Source organism: Oryx dammah, unplaced genomic scaffold, assembly GCF_014754425.2.
Source record: "Oryx dammah isolate SB20612 unplaced genomic scaffold, SCBI_Odam_1.1 HiC_scaffold_10, whole genome shotgun sequence".
NCBI classification, from domain to species: domain Eukaryota; kingdom Metazoa; phylum Chordata; class Mammalia; order Artiodactyla; family Bovidae; genus Oryx; species Oryx dammah.
In genome coordinates, this window is record NW_024070194.1 from 61,093,516 (window position 1) to 61,108,808 (window position 15,293).

General features: G+C 38.3%; 1 protein-coding gene across 4 annotated transcripts in view; it reads left to right on the forward strand.

Moving 5' to 3' along the window:
* The window catches only part of NEBL (nebulette), a 384,633-nt gene that overhangs the window by 264,336 nt on the left and 105,004 nt on the right, over nucleotides 1–15,293 (forward strand). Inside the window, exons 1-4 of one of the 4 annotated variants that reach the window (XM_040248594.1) lie at nucleotides 238–426; nucleotides 516–587; nucleotides 9,143–9,247; nucleotides 11,423–11,533. The exons of 1 other annotated variant lie outside the window; for it this stretch is intronic. In XM_040248594.1, coding sequence (XP_040104528.1) covers nucleotides 346–426; nucleotides 516–587; nucleotides 9,143–9,247; nucleotides 11,423–11,533 — 369 coding nt within the window. In that variant the 5' untranslated portion in view covers nucleotides 238–345. Of the gene's footprint in view, nucleotides 1–237; nucleotides 427–515; nucleotides 588–9,142; nucleotides 9,248–11,422; nucleotides 11,534–15,293 lie in introns of those variants that run through there. 2 more of the 4 variants (XM_040248595.1, XM_040248596.1) reach the window with 2 other exon arrangements.

Here is a 15,293-nt window from a genome sequence, read left to right on the forward strand (position 1 = left end):
AATCTCTAAGTCTTATTCAAACCATTTTATGAATGAATTGAATTCATGAAGTGTTAATAAACTTGTCTCAGTTTAAAGAATGTTGACTTGAAAAGTCCACAAAATTGAATTTTGCCTATTAAAATATTCTTTCCTCTTATGAGGCTAGTCCTTGCCAGCCTCAGTGATCTGGTTCTCTCCACTCACACGCAGCTGTGATAAGGAGGGTGAAGAGTGAGCTAAATAGGGAGGAGGCCTGGGCAAGGTCATTTTTGCCAGAACACAGAGATGCCAAGATCTCAGGGGTGCTGCAGGATATAAAAAGGTGCTGCACTTGTGAATTTTATATATATATAAAGAGTAAAAATGAGGGTTCCTGTATTTGAGAATGTGAAAGATGAAACTGAAGAAGAAAAAACAGGGGAAGAAGAAAATGAAGAAGACAAGGTGGGTGAGAAGGTGCTTGCTGACGCGTGGTGTTCATTCCTTAAAGTTGATGATGAGAAAAATGTTTCCTTTCCTTTTTCCCTGGACAGGTATTCTTTAAGCCTGTTATTGAAGATCTGAGTATGGAGTTGGCCAGAAGGTGCACTGAACTCATTAGTGATGTAAGTGGCTTAAAAATTTTTATCTGTTTTGCCTTGCATATGTGGCACGATTATATCATAGAATCAGAGAGCTGAGGAGAAAACCCTGAAATCTTTTATTTAAAACCCAGTGATTTTCCAAATCATGGAATGAAGTCCAAAAATGTTAGATGGTTTTCCCAAGGTCACCTAGACAGAGAATTTCTGTGGGGACATGTCTCCATGTTCTTAAGCCAGAATCTTGTCCCTTCTTGAACTTCACTGTCACTCTGGCATGAAATCATAAAGCATCAAATTTCTGAACATATTCCACTGAGAATACCAAGCCTTTTACAATTTGTGTAATGATGTAATTTGTTTTGAGAGGATCTCTATCTAAATGAATGGTTTTTAGCATTTTGAGTAGCTTTTATGGAATCTGATGAATCCAGTAGTTTTCCAGACCAGAAACATGAATGTTTCTATGTGCATCTAACATTTATTAGCAATTTAGGATTCACAGTTTACTGAACTGCATATTGAGAACTTTGAACTGGATGTGGATGATACTATTAGTGAAAGGAGCATTGTTGTTGTGACTTTTTTTGTTAACTGGGATCAGTTTATGTTGTATATCGAGGGAATCCTAGAATTACAGAATTAATTGAGCTTCCCTGGTGGCTCAGACGGTAAAGCGTCTGCCTGCAGTGCGGGAGACCTGGATTCGATCCCTGGGTTGGGAAGATCCCCTGGAGAAGGAAATGGCAACCCACTCCAGTACATTAATTAATATGGGTAAACTCTGGGAGATAGTGGAGGACAGAGGAGCCTGGTGTGCTGCAGTCTACTGGGTCACAAAAAGTCAGACACAATCTAGCGACTGAACAACAACAATCTATATATTTCTGTCTATATTTATCTATAGTAAATATGTAAACTAGGATGGCAGAAGCAAGGGAAATGTGTTCTTCTCTTGGGATGAGAATTTAGATGGTCCTCACTAGAACAGTTAGAAGAGAATTGCTGGTACACAGGGAAGATGGCTCATGAAGCGTGAGCAGGTGCCTGTCTTATCTAGAAAGGGGAGCAGAGAACTGCTTGTTTCTGCTGTTGTTTTTAAGCAAGATGATCAGAATAGTTTACAGACTTTTATTTGCAGAGGCAATCAATCCTGGGCCATATAGTCAGTGTTCTCTGAAATCAGCCTGCCTGAGTAGTTTAACAGTAACCCTGGGCAGGCTGGCAGGACACAGTTCCTCAAGGGAAGTGTTTAAAATACTAAGATTAAGAAATAATAACACATTTGAAGTGTTTAGTAAATTGTCTGGAACATTGTGAGTAACGAGATGCTGGCTGTTATTAATGATTGTCCCTATAAATTAATTGTGTATCCATCCAATCACATTTTATATATGATTCTCTGCTCCCTTCTGGTTTGTTAGAAGAGCCAGGATGGTGGAAATCAGACTCCTTCCTGTATACTTGACATATACTGTAATTACATTTTAAATTGAGTGTTTCTCTGTGCCATTTCTTAATATTCGTCACAAGCTACTATATGTAAAAGTTCTTTGTAAGCTATAATAATAATGAGATGATAACGGCAACAACAGTGATAGTAAAAGCAGCAACAGCTAAGATTTATTGAGGACTAAGTGCCAGGTAATGCCGCTTGTGAGGTAGGCTTTCTTGTGTTCCTGTTTTAGAGGTGAAGGACAAGAAGCCTCCGTCCGAGAGGTTAAGTCATTTGCCTGGATCACACAGTTAAGTAGTGGTGAGTAGGACTTGAACATGAAGCCCTGTCTCTTAGCCAGTCTGCTATGTTATCTGTCCTATAGCTTTCATGCAGAGTTTACCTTAGATTGATTATTTATGTACACAAATATTAGTAATGTGACCATTTAAAACAGTTCCGTAGCTCTGGAGATAGTACCTCTTCCAGTGTTGTTTTGTTTGAGGTGTATTTGTGGCTGAGTCAAGTTATATAAACTATTAAAGTGACAACTTTAGTTAGTAAGTGATAAGAACATTTCTCAGTGACTTCAAAACCAATCTTGTAGTGAGGGGCGATGACCTTTCCTGTTTTGACAAAGCAAAAGCCATCTTATTTCTCTCTCATGTAGGTGAAGTCAAATATGTGAGAGTAATTTCTGTTTATTATAGGTTTATATTGCATAGCCTGTTCTACATAAATATTTAGATCATATTACTGTGGGCCTAGTTTATATCTGTGTACATGTTTACATTTTGTTTCCAAAGAGAATTTCATACTTATTAAAATACTGGTTCAATTTTTGAAATTTTTATATTTACCAATGAACAGTCTGAACGATTACTTTCTTTGTTTCTTAAAAAAAAAGAATTAAGAGTCTGTACAATCATTTTTAAATCAGATTTTAATTTACCCTTTCTGGAAGAGTTTCAGGGATTGGACTGAATCAAATTTCTATTGTTTTTAGAAATGTAATTAAATAGTATTATTAAGTAGTAATTTGTTCATTCATACTTGGTGTCATAAATGTTTTTATATGGAGCAGATTAACTTAAATTTGAAATTCTTTTCTTTGTTGTGTTGTCTGCATGACTAGATGGTGGTCTAAAATGTATATTTGAAATTGCATCAATACAGAGATAAAAGCAAATATAGAAAGGACAAATTGAGTTAGATTGGAGTTCCAGTCAAGTCTTTATTATGTCTCTGATAGTGTCCATCTGTTCGTGCTCACATTTAATTTAGTCCACCAGTCTTTGCCCCAGTCTCAATCTTAAAGACAAACCTTCAGGGACTTTACTTTTGTTTTATAATCCTTTATATCCCAAGGGGGAAATCCATGTGTTTACCTGAGCCTTTTTGTTTGTTTGAAGGCAATCTGTTTGCAGCTTGTCACCATGTGAATTTGGTTTTCTGTTTGCCTGCTTTGTAGAGTCCTACATCTTGAAGCTTTAAGAAGCTGGCTCACATTTATTTATTTATATTTGTTTAGCTGCATCATGTCTTTGTTGCAGCATGTGGTATTTTTCATTGCAGCATATGGACTCTCTGGTTGCAGCCTGCAGTCTTAGCTTCTCCATAGCACGTGAGGTCTTAGTTCCCTGTCTAGGGATTGAACCTGCATCTCTTGCATTGCAAGGCTGATTCTTAACCACTGGACCACGAGGGAAGTCCCAGGCTCACATTTTCTTGATCAGATCACACTAGTGAGACACTGACCTGGCATTTGGAACAAGGGCTATCTGACTCCCAAACTATGGCCACCACGATGTCCTTTCTCTGCTGTTGTGTGCCAGGCACTCCACAGGCAATACAGTATTTCATGCCACAGTGAGCTAGTGCCGTTGGCCCCGGGAGCCTGAGCTCAGAGGTGGTGAAACCCGGCAGTGAGTAGCTTGTCCGTGGTCACCTGACTAGTCAGGGGTGGGGACAAGAATCAGGTTTAGATCTGGCCAAGTCCAGTGCCTGGCTGGTAGCCCCTCATGACTCTGCTCCATTTTCCAGATGAGAAGGTTGGTTTCATGGATTTCTGTTCATGGCACAGTCTCTCTGCATCCCCTTCATTATCATTCTGATCATTCCTCTCTGGACCTCTTTGAGGTTTCATGTGTCTTTATCAGGATGTAATAATGAGAACTGTGTGCAAAGGTCCAGATGTGGATGGCTGTGATTATGAGTAGGGAAGCATGCTGTTTGCTGCCTGTTTTGTGATGATATTTACAGTTTCTTGGACTAAAAGCAGGGGGGCGGAGGGGGGTTGCTGCAGAAAGCCATTAGCTCAGCCTCAGTAAGGACAGCATCCCCAGCCATTTCTAGTCCTAATTTCTGACTTGTAGCTGATCATGTAGGGCCCATCCTCTTTTAATAGTCCGAGTGATTTTCCCTTGCTAGGGATGATCTAATCTGTAGTGGCCCACCCTCTTGCACAGCGCTTTGAGAGCTTCTGCAGTTCGTCTCTTTCAGTTTACCATCTCCCTCTTCATAAGAGTGCAGGCTCATCAGCAGACCTGCAGACTTGGCTGTATCATGCCCCTGCCAGATAATTCATTAAAATGTTAAGTAAGAATGGCCTAGTGATAAGTCCTGGAAGGCTTGCACTGTTTAGAATTCTCCATAGAAAGAAATTCTGTTTTTCAGATCAGATGGCTTCATTTTGGGGATCAGGATAAGGCATCAAAAAAAGTTTTTTTTTTTTTTTTGCCTTGCCTAGTTTCTGCTTTGCACATGCTCTGCCCATACTGTGGGGTTTTCCCTCTGCATAGCTCACTTCCCAATCTTGAAAGACACCTGGTTCTCTGAGACAGCCTTTTAAATGTTCTCTTAACCAATGCTTTTTGTTTTCCCAGATATCCTCTCTTTGGTATTTTGTCCTGTTACTCAGCTATCTAATCAATTCCTTGAATAAATCAAACCCACTGACTACACTGAGCAGTCAGCATCATGGATCTGGGAGCCTTTTGTAGGGTGGTCATAAAAAATAGTAGGTTAAAAGGGACCCTTTGTATGTTTCTTGTAAATTAGGATAAAGAGCCTCTGCAGAGCAAGTGAGCCCGCATCTGCCAGAAGCCTCTGACTCAGTGTTTTGATTCAAACCTTTTTAGGGTGTTCATTTGTGTGGCAGCAGGAAGAACATTTTCCAGGCAAGTGAACATTGTTTATTGTGGGTAACCCTTCCCGATGCTGAAAACATGGGATTCCATGGTTACCCTTCCAGAGAAAGCTCCAATGGTGTTCAGAAACCTGGGAGAGCAGCCTTGGCTCTGAGCGCCTCAGTTAACACACAGTGCTGGAGCCGCAGTTCTGTCTTTCAGGGTTCATCGCACTTAGCCAGTGTGGTTCCATTTGTGAAAAGACTTCCTAGCTCCTTCTGGTTAAGAATGCTTGTAAAAGGAAATACCCTCTAACATTTCTACATCTGTCTTCCGCTTTTGGCCATTAGCTGGTCTCATACTAAAGTGAAAGAAACTAGACTAAGAAGAGGAAGCACACTCAACTAATTTAAGTCGAACTATAGTTGAGACATGGTGGGATTAATGGGTGAGGTCAGCAGAAAGTAAATTATTTAGGGCATCTTACTGACATTAAGTCATCAACTTTGGATTGTGTGTTGGTTGTGAGTGCAGATGGCTGCACAGAACCTGGAAATCCTAGCCCAGGGGCTTAGCAGATAGATGACTATTTTTTTGAGATGAATCCCGGATGGAGGGGCTGCAGCCTAGATGTTATCAGTCTCTCAGGCTCCTTTCCTTCTGCTCTGCCATCATTGATATGGTGGTTTATTGTCTTGTGATGGCCTGGTTCCTGCTGTTTTCCTGTGGTTGGGGAAGACAAAAGGTGGACGGGCGAGGTGTCAATGGGCTGTGTCAGCAAGTCTCTCCCCTTGTACTAGCTTCACCAGTAATAATGCTGGGGAGACTTCCAAGAATATCTCATGGCCAGAGCTGGGCACCTGTCCTCCCCAACCGATCACTGGCCAAAGGGAATGAGAAAGCCATGCCTGTCTCAGAGCAATTTGTCCTTTGCGGCTGCAGTAGGGGCGTATCTCCTCCCGTAAATACACTTGAGTTCTATTGTTAGGAAAGAAAGGGATTGGAGAGACAATCTATCCAATAGACGGGGCATCTGTTAGATTTGGAATTGACTGTCTACTCAGTGATTTTTATTTTACCTAAGTGTTAGTATTAATCATTGACGTAGTTCCCTTTCATCTATTTTTTCCAATTCTCCTAGTATACAAAAGCTACTAATTCGTGGTATTCTTTATATAAAAATTTAAGATCATATGCTTACTGTCTCTCATATTGTAAAATTCATTAGAAATACAATATGAGTGACAATAAGCATCTAGTAGGTGTATGTGTGTGTGAGTTTATCTTTTAAATAAAGACCAAAGAAAGGAATGGAGAGCACACTTAAAACTGAACTATTTGCCTGCATAGCAGAGGAAATAAATTCTTCACCTTTATCCCTAGCTCCTGTCCTGAACATTCTGCTCAAGTCAGAGCTTATCAGAGGCTGTAGCCACAGCACATACCGCTGCTGTGAAGAATGTGAATGGGAGAGGGAAGAGATGGTGGTGAAAGATAAAAATAATGAGCCAAACTTAAGCCTAATGATAGCTTATTTTCTCTCATGCTTAATTATATAACGGAGATACTTTTTTTTCTCCTTATGATCAAAATAGCCTACTATTTATCATAGTGCCATTAACGGTTTAATTACTAGTGACTGAGGACGGTGATTTGCAGAGACCTAAAATTATGGCTAATCTCTGAGAAGAAAAAAAAAAAGCAATTTAGTTCTCAGATAAGATAAATATGTTCCAATGTTGATTTCATGAATAAAGCAAATGTTTAATGTGGTCAGCATCTAATATCCGAGTCATCGCCGTGAAATACGGCATTTAAAATAATGTTAGTATGTTTGTGGCTGGTTATACCTCAGGTCAAATAATACCCCTTAGGTCTGTTCAAATATGGTAAAATCTCTATGTCATGTTAAAGTGTGACATCAACATTAGTCGTGTTCTTTTAGAACCAGGTAGTGTGTACCGTTAAACTCCACTCTTAGGCTGTAATTAGGGAGGCCATGTAATTTATCATCTGAACTATGACATTTTTTTCAGTCTAAGTATTTACAGTCTTGGGTAGATAAACATGACTTTATTACAGGGTGATACAACTATCAGCAAATTACCTTCATCCTCTCAAACAGTCATAAGTTTTGCCTGCCCAGTTTTCAGAGAAGGCAATGGCAGCCCACTCCAGTACTCTTGCCTGGAAAATCCCATGGACAGAGGAGCCTGGTGGGCTGCAGTCCATGGGGTCACTAGGAGTTGGACACGACTGAGTGACTTCACTTTCACGCATTGGAGAAGGAAATGGCAACCCACTCCAGTGTTCTTGCCTGGAGGATCCCAGGGACGGGGAGCCTGGTGGGCTGCCGTCTATGGGGTCGCACAGAGTCAGACACAACTGAAGCGACTTAGCAGCAGCAGCAGTCCAGTTTTCAGATTGGATGGCAATTAGTGTGACGGTGGGGTTACATTTCAGGTCCCTCTCTATAGTTCCTGACTTCTTTTTGACTTATCTGCCCATGCGGGATCTTCTCACAGAATAATCCTGCCTCTCCTGAGGGGAGAAAGAGTGATTCCTCTCACTAGTGAATTGGAAAGAGGAAATGAGGATTGCTCAGCTAAGCCTTTCTGGACTTTGTCCCATTTGTCTGCCTGCCACCACACAGGGGCATTCTGCAGTGATCTCCACAGGTGACAGGTTGTCTGGGTGGGTTCTATGTTTGGGGGAGGGGAGGAGGTTGGGGAGGCCTATGGGTTCTCATAAATTGGATATTCAACCTTTGATTTGAGCATAATTAATTAGTAACCAGAATCCCACTGTGGCCACAGTTTATGCCCCCTCTTCTAATCCAGCATGTCTAGGTAATGATGCTAACAGTAATCTCCATTTGTTTAATTTTGTCCTCTTCTTAACTGGTCACATCTGTCCTGATGACTCCTAACTTTAAACCCAGAGGTAGGCAACTGTGTTTCTGTTTGACCATAGGCTTACCTGTTAGGGTCTGTGGCTTAAAGTAACAATAAATTAGGACAGTTGTATGAGTGAAATGGAGAATTTTTTTTTTTAAGATGTGAGTTAAAGTTTGTGTGTGTGATATGACATAGCTACACTGAAAATGTGTAAATTGGATATACCTATTTTATATACATCTGCTATACTTATTCCCTCAAACTTGTGTGTTAGTTCTCAGTAGTCAAGTTATTTTGAGAAAGGCCATGCTTAGCACAGAACCAGATTTATTTATTGAGAAATTTTAGCATGGTTTGAAGAAATCAAGTGGTAAAGGGGTGTGCTGAGTATGCATGCAATGCTTTGTTGTTGTTTTTAGTTGCTAAGTTGTGTCCAGCTCTTTACAACTCTGTGGACTGTAGCCCGCCAGGCTCCTTTGTCCATGGGATTTCCCACTGGATTGGGAAAATCTGGAGAAGGAAGTGGCTACCCACTCCAATATTCTTACCTTACCACTGAGCCACCTGGGAAGCCTATGCAATGCTTCTTTTTAAAATAAAGAAAAAAAATTATTTTAAAATTGATTTTTGTTGATGTATAGTTGCTTTACAATGCTGTGTTAGTCTCTACTATACAGCAAAATGAATCAGCTGTTTGTATACATATATCCCCTCTTTTTTGGATTTCCTTCCCATTTAGGCTCCCACAGGCACTAAGCAGAGTTTTCTGTGTTATACAGTAGATTCTCATGTGTTCGCTATTTTAGACGTGGTACCAGTGTTTCTTAATTATGCTGAAGAAGCTGGACAAATAGGACCCATAGTCAGTGTGGGTGTGACACACAAGATCCTTGATGGTAACTGTGCCCTTGCTTATCTAAAGGGCAGCCTTTTTCTTACCCTGCCTCATCCCCTTTGTTGTTCTGAACTGGATATCAGTTTATTTGATTTGGCTTGTTTTGAGTATCATTCCACATTGGAGTATTTATTTCAGAAAATAGACATGCGCAGTTAATTCTTCTGTTCAGAAAGGGAGCATTAAAGTTTTTTTTCTCTTATGGAAAATGTTCTCTCTTTTAGATCCATTATAAAGAAGAGTATAAAAAGTCTAAAGACAAGTGTACGTTTGTGACTGACACGCCTATGCTAAACCATGTAAAACACATTGGTGCTTTTATTTCTGAGGTAAGGTATCAAAACTTTTTAAATGGCTTGCATTATTTTCTATTTATGTAGATAAAAGTTTGTGTAATAAAATTAGAGAATAATGTTTCTGATAATACCACTGAATGTTGATATTAATAATATCTGTGTATGTAATTCTATGCATTATGTCAATTAACTTATGTAAACTGGTAGCTTATTATCCATTGTTGATATGTTTTGTGATATATATCTATACTGACTCTAACCATTTTTTTTTACATCAAATTAAAAGGAGATATTTTTATTCAATAGAAAGTACTGGCAAAATAGTCTCAGAAGTTTCATTATTTTATTTCTTAACAGACTTATTAGATATAAGTGATCCAATCTCATTTTAAAAATAAGTCAAACTTATCAGCAGATTCCATAAAATGTGCTATCTTTGGTAAGTAACTTCAGATCAATTTGAACTATTTTTGGTTAGGGTCAGTTCAACAGAGATACCTGCTATGAAACCATAGAGGAAGAAATGCGCTACGTTCATTTTCCCACTGAAAAATTGTATAATCTTTTTCTGAGCGAATGTAGAACTGCAGCTTATGTTGTCTTATAAAGCACAATGTTAACAGTGATTTCTGTGATGAGGCAATGCCAGTGTCTGAATAGATCGTTTTGAAGAGATAAACTCGAACAGAAGATGGTTGGATAGTGTTGTAGAGGACTGACCTCTAGTGTTTCGTAAGTTATTGGAAAAAGATCAACATGATATTCTTGGGATTATTTCTGCCAACATGAAAGCATTTTGAAGAAAACTGGTAAATTTTAAGTATGAAAATCTGAAGAGTTGTGGGAACACAAGGCTTACACAAGCTATATGCTCAATGAATCAACACTCAAATCTGGCTCCAAGTAGGAGTAACATCAGGGACTTGTGGATAGAGTGGGGAAAGCCATAGTTTTGTTTACTTGTGTAAGCTATTAAATATTATTTCTCCTCCACAGAGAAATGCTTGGTGTTCTTAATTATTAATTCAGTCTTTTTCCTGAAGGAGTTAACTACAAAGGAAACAAAAAAGGAAGAGGGCAATCTGCTACATTCCTTTGAACCTAATCTTCCCAAGAGGAAATAGTGAATGAGTGTCTCTCTTTATGAGTAATGACTGAGATCATTTAGAGGCTGTGCAGATTGTATGTGGGAAAGTGCAAAAACAGCAACAAAGCTCCCCCACCTCAGCACCCTGCCATTGTGGTGGAAGAAGTTAAGAAGACTTGAATAAAGGAAGGCTGTCCTTTGTGTTCAGGTTCTAATGACTTGTGTTTTCTAGAACAGCTCAAATATCTCATTCTCATATATTTTTTGATGATCAAATATATGAAATTGTTGATACACAAGTAGAATTACTGTTAGAAATGTGCATGGGTTTAAGTAGAAAAATAGCCATTATTGAATTAGATTGACTTAATTAAAATTTTCATTTGAGGTATAATTGACATGGAATATTAGTTTCAGGACTCCATATTTGTATGCACTGTGAAAGGACCACCACAATAAGTCTATCATCATATGGAGTCACATATCTTATTTCTCTTTTTTTCCCTATGATGATTACTTTTTGAGATTTACTCTCTTGGTGACTTTCAAATATGTGATACAGTTTTATTAACTATAGCCACCATGCTAGATTTTATGTCCCCATGTATTGATTTTATGACTGGAAGCTTGTACCTTTTGACCGCTTTGCACCCATTTCTCCCACCCCTCAACCCCCTCTCTTCCAGTTTTTATTTTCTTGCATGTTTGATTTAAAGGTTTTGGCATGATAAATTGAATTTATTTCTTCAAATATGACCATCGGGTTCAGTATCTGAGATTAAAGTTGACTTTACATATTTAAAAATATTTTATTGGAGGATAGTTGCTTTGCAGTGTTGTGTTATTTTCTGCCATACAACAAAATTAATCAGCTATTTGTATACATATATCCCTTCTTTTTTGGATTTCCTTCCCATTTAGGTCACCACAGAGCCTGAAGTAGAGTTCCTGAGCTATACAGTAGGTTCTCAGTAGTTACCTAGTTTATACATAGCAATGTATATATGTCAATCCCAACTAATTTGTTTCCTAAGAAAGTAATTTTCTTTATTCTCTTTCAATATTCACAGTAAAAGAAAAACTAAGACATATTTATTTTTCTTTTCTTTCTTCCCCCCTAGGCAAAATACAAAGGTACCATTAAGGCGGACCTTTCCAATTCTCTTTATAAGCAGATGCCAGCCACAATTGACAGTGTCTTTGCCAGAGAAGTTACACAACTACAGAGTGAGGTATGGTTCTCCTAAATTATTATATAATTATGTAAATCAAATATGTACCTAATACACATTGTTTAGCATTTTATAAAGAGTTGTTTATCTTAGATATTAAACATGGAGTGAAACATTGGAAGCAACTGATTCATGTTCTGTCAGCAGTCACTGATAATGACGGTCACTGATAGTCACAGACAGTGCCAGGGACCTGCCAGTGTGTTGGTTACATGATACAGTCTTTCCTATCCCAGTCACCACTACTAACAGAGCAAATATGAATCTTACTTAGATTATAATCTTACAGCGAATATTAAACTAGTCTTTGATTTAACTTGTGGAGAACATACCCATAGCTTATTAAAAGTCACATAAAGAATTAATGTTTAAAGTCAGGATCCACAGATCTGTGCTCCCTCAATTAGACCAGTGGTTCCTCATTTTTTTTTTTTTCTCGTGGATGGTGTTTTCACTTAGACTATATCAGGCTCCCAAAAAAGCCTCCACCAGGTGGAAATGGCTATTTTAATGATTGCAAGTTGCAGACAGACTTAAGAACTATCATTATGTAAACTCATTTTGAATCCATGAGAGTTTAGGAGTAATTTTCCTTTTAGAGTACATTAACACAGAAGGAATCCTTAATGCATTTAATCTATTGTATTCCTTAAAACAGAATTTCAAAATAGAATATTTCGCCTCTTTCTCACTCATATTATTGCTATGTTTTCTTCATAGTACACTCTGATTTTTTATTTTTTGGTTACTTTATTCGTCCATAAGAGAGCAGGAACCTCGTCTGTCTTGTTCCCTGCTCCATCTCTGTGCTTAGGAGTCTAGGGACTCCTAGAACACAAGGAAGTTCAATAAATACTTGTAAAATGGATTTTTGTTCAGTTGATTGATTTTTTTTAAAAAGAAATGTTTCCTTTTACGTAGTTTATATTTTTCATGCTACATTTTTGGTTAATAATAATAAATACAAAAAAATGCTCACTATGTGTCAGATACTCTTCTATTTATTTCACATATATTTATATCACTTGATGCTCACAACTCCATGAGATAGCCGCATTTTGGAGACGTGGAAACTGAAGCAGAGAGAGGTTAGGTGACTTGCCCAAGTCATACAGCTAACAAATAGCAGAGCGAGCATATGAACATGGGTGAATTCGCTCTAGAGTCTGGGTTCTCAGCTATATCCATTACCACCTCTTTCTTACTATTTCTACCCCTCTTTTCTTTTTCATTAAACAAGTTCATTTCTTTCTCCAGAATCCTTTTATTTTCAAGTAGAGGATATGTAGATAATTTTAAAATAGTCTGAAAATAGATTACTCTTGAACAACACCAAGTATAGTTATTCTTTGCAGAATATCTTTAAGTACTTCATTATCACAGACTTAAATGTCCACTGTGTACCCAGCTTGGCAGTAAGCTAATCTCAGCTGTGCAACATGAGGCTAAAAATATATGTCAGGGCTCTGCATGGCTGACCATGACTAATATGCCCACCCTTTTTTCCCCACCCAACATCTGGTAACCCAGCCACTTGCTAGTCATACAGAGTACTTTATAATGCAAATAATTATAACATTTGATATTTGACAAGATCTTTGAGATAATAATAATAATAAGCAACAGTATACAATAAAGAAAAGAAGAATCTTTTCTTAGTTTTATACTTACTTGGGAAGGTAACATTTTCAGATATTTACATTCTTAATTGCTTTGGAAGTGCACAACTTTTCTCAAATTTTTATGGCATAAGCATATCTATAGTACCCAACTATGGGTACATAGAACTTAACATAAAAAGTAATCCATATTGGACATTTTAGAATCTGTTCCTATTTTTTTCCAGAATAGATTGTCGCTTAATTGGTGACAAGTATTATTCCAGAGGAGAATATGCACCCTAAGAAAGAAATATATGTGCTCTCAAGAAGCATCACTGCCCAGGGTCATAATTAGTCTTTGAGCTTGTTAGAAAGGAAATACTTGGATTCTGAAGAAGGTGTCTATTTCAAAGATTTATGTAATTGTAATAACACTTCTTTAAATACACATAAATCTATTTTATTATTGTTGAAATTGGAATTCTCAGAGCTTACCTGATAATGACAGGCAAGAAAGTAGAACAATTTAATAGTATTTGTGATAATTAAAGAACTAAGCTTTTACTGTGTCCAAATAGTATCAGATTTGTGGCAACCTGAATTAGAATATGAGGCAAACTCTAAAATGTAAACATGTTCCAGTTTCTAGTGAAAAGTATCCTAAACTTTTGATATTGGGACAAATTATTATCTTCAAATCAATTTGCTGCTGCTGCTAAGTCACTTCAGTCATATCCGACTCTGAGGGACCCCAGAGACAGCAGCCCACCAGGCTCCCCCATCCGTGGGATTCTCCAAGCAAGAACACTGGAGTGGGTTGCCATTTCCTTCTCCAATCCATGAAAGTGAAAAGTGAAAGTGAAGTCACTCAGTTGTGTCCGAATCCTAGTGACCCCATAGACTGCAGCCTACCCGGCTCCTCCGTCCATGTGATTTTCCAGGCAAGAGTACTGGAGTGGGGTGCCATTGCCTTGCAAACGTTCTCAAATGCTTACATTCAGATTGAAGTGACAAGGTTAATGCTCCTTATAGAAAATGACTGATGCATAGAAATCCCTAAAAAAAAAGAGAGACAGATGTGGAGATTTTAGGAGGACATCTTGTTAGATAACTCTCACTAAAAATTTTACAAAGATCACAAAGAAAGGTTCTGGAAATGGATGGACTGTGCCATGAAGTGGTGAGACCCTTCTCACAGGGGCTGTCTCACGCTGAGGCTAAATAATCCCTTATCATAGAAGTGATACAGGCTGCTCAGGCATCTGAACAGCGAAGATTTATGAGAGCTTATGTTTGTATCTTCAGTGGCCACAGGGTCCTGTTTCCGGAGCTTCAGGGTTGCCTGTGTTATGGGATTGGCTTCCCTGATAGCTCAGCTGGAAAGAACCCGGTTAGATTCCTGCGTCAGGAAGATCCGCTGGAGAAGGGATAGGCTACCCACTCCAGTATTCTTGGGCTTCCCTTGTGGCTCAGCTGGTAAGAATCCACCTTCAATGGGGGAGACCTGGGTTCGATCCCTGGGTTGGGAGGATCCCCTGGAGAAGGGAAAGGTGACCCACTCCAGTATTCTGGCCTGGAGAATTCCATAGACTATATAGTCACAAAAAACTGTACATGACTGAGCCACTTTCACTTCAGTACCTGTATAGTAGTTATGAAATATACTGCAAATCAGAAATATAATACATCATTTATATGTAGAGATGAGATATAAACATATAAATGAAATATATAAGATAAATGTATATATTCCTTGTATAAACATATTTACATATAGTTTACATAAGACTGCTGTAAATATCTTCCCCTAGTTAGGTGTCTAGGGCCATAGCAGTCTTAACTCACAAGGTACGAAGAACACAGCGTTAACCTGGGGAAATGCTGTACAATAATGACACATCCTAAGAAATCAAATTTATTAGAAAATTGATTAGCTCAACATACGTTTCCATTAGCTATTTTAAGGGTGAAAATTAATATGATAAATTAAAGTTCAGCTGCTTCCAATTTGATGTAATCTTAATTCTAAAGTGGTGCTTAGTAGCAGCTATAAATGAAATAACTATTTTAATGCAGCAAGTAGAAAATTACATAGCCTTTTTAAGAAAGAGTGCTCTTTAAAATTGTGCTTGATGAGTCACTACTTCTTATGATAACCC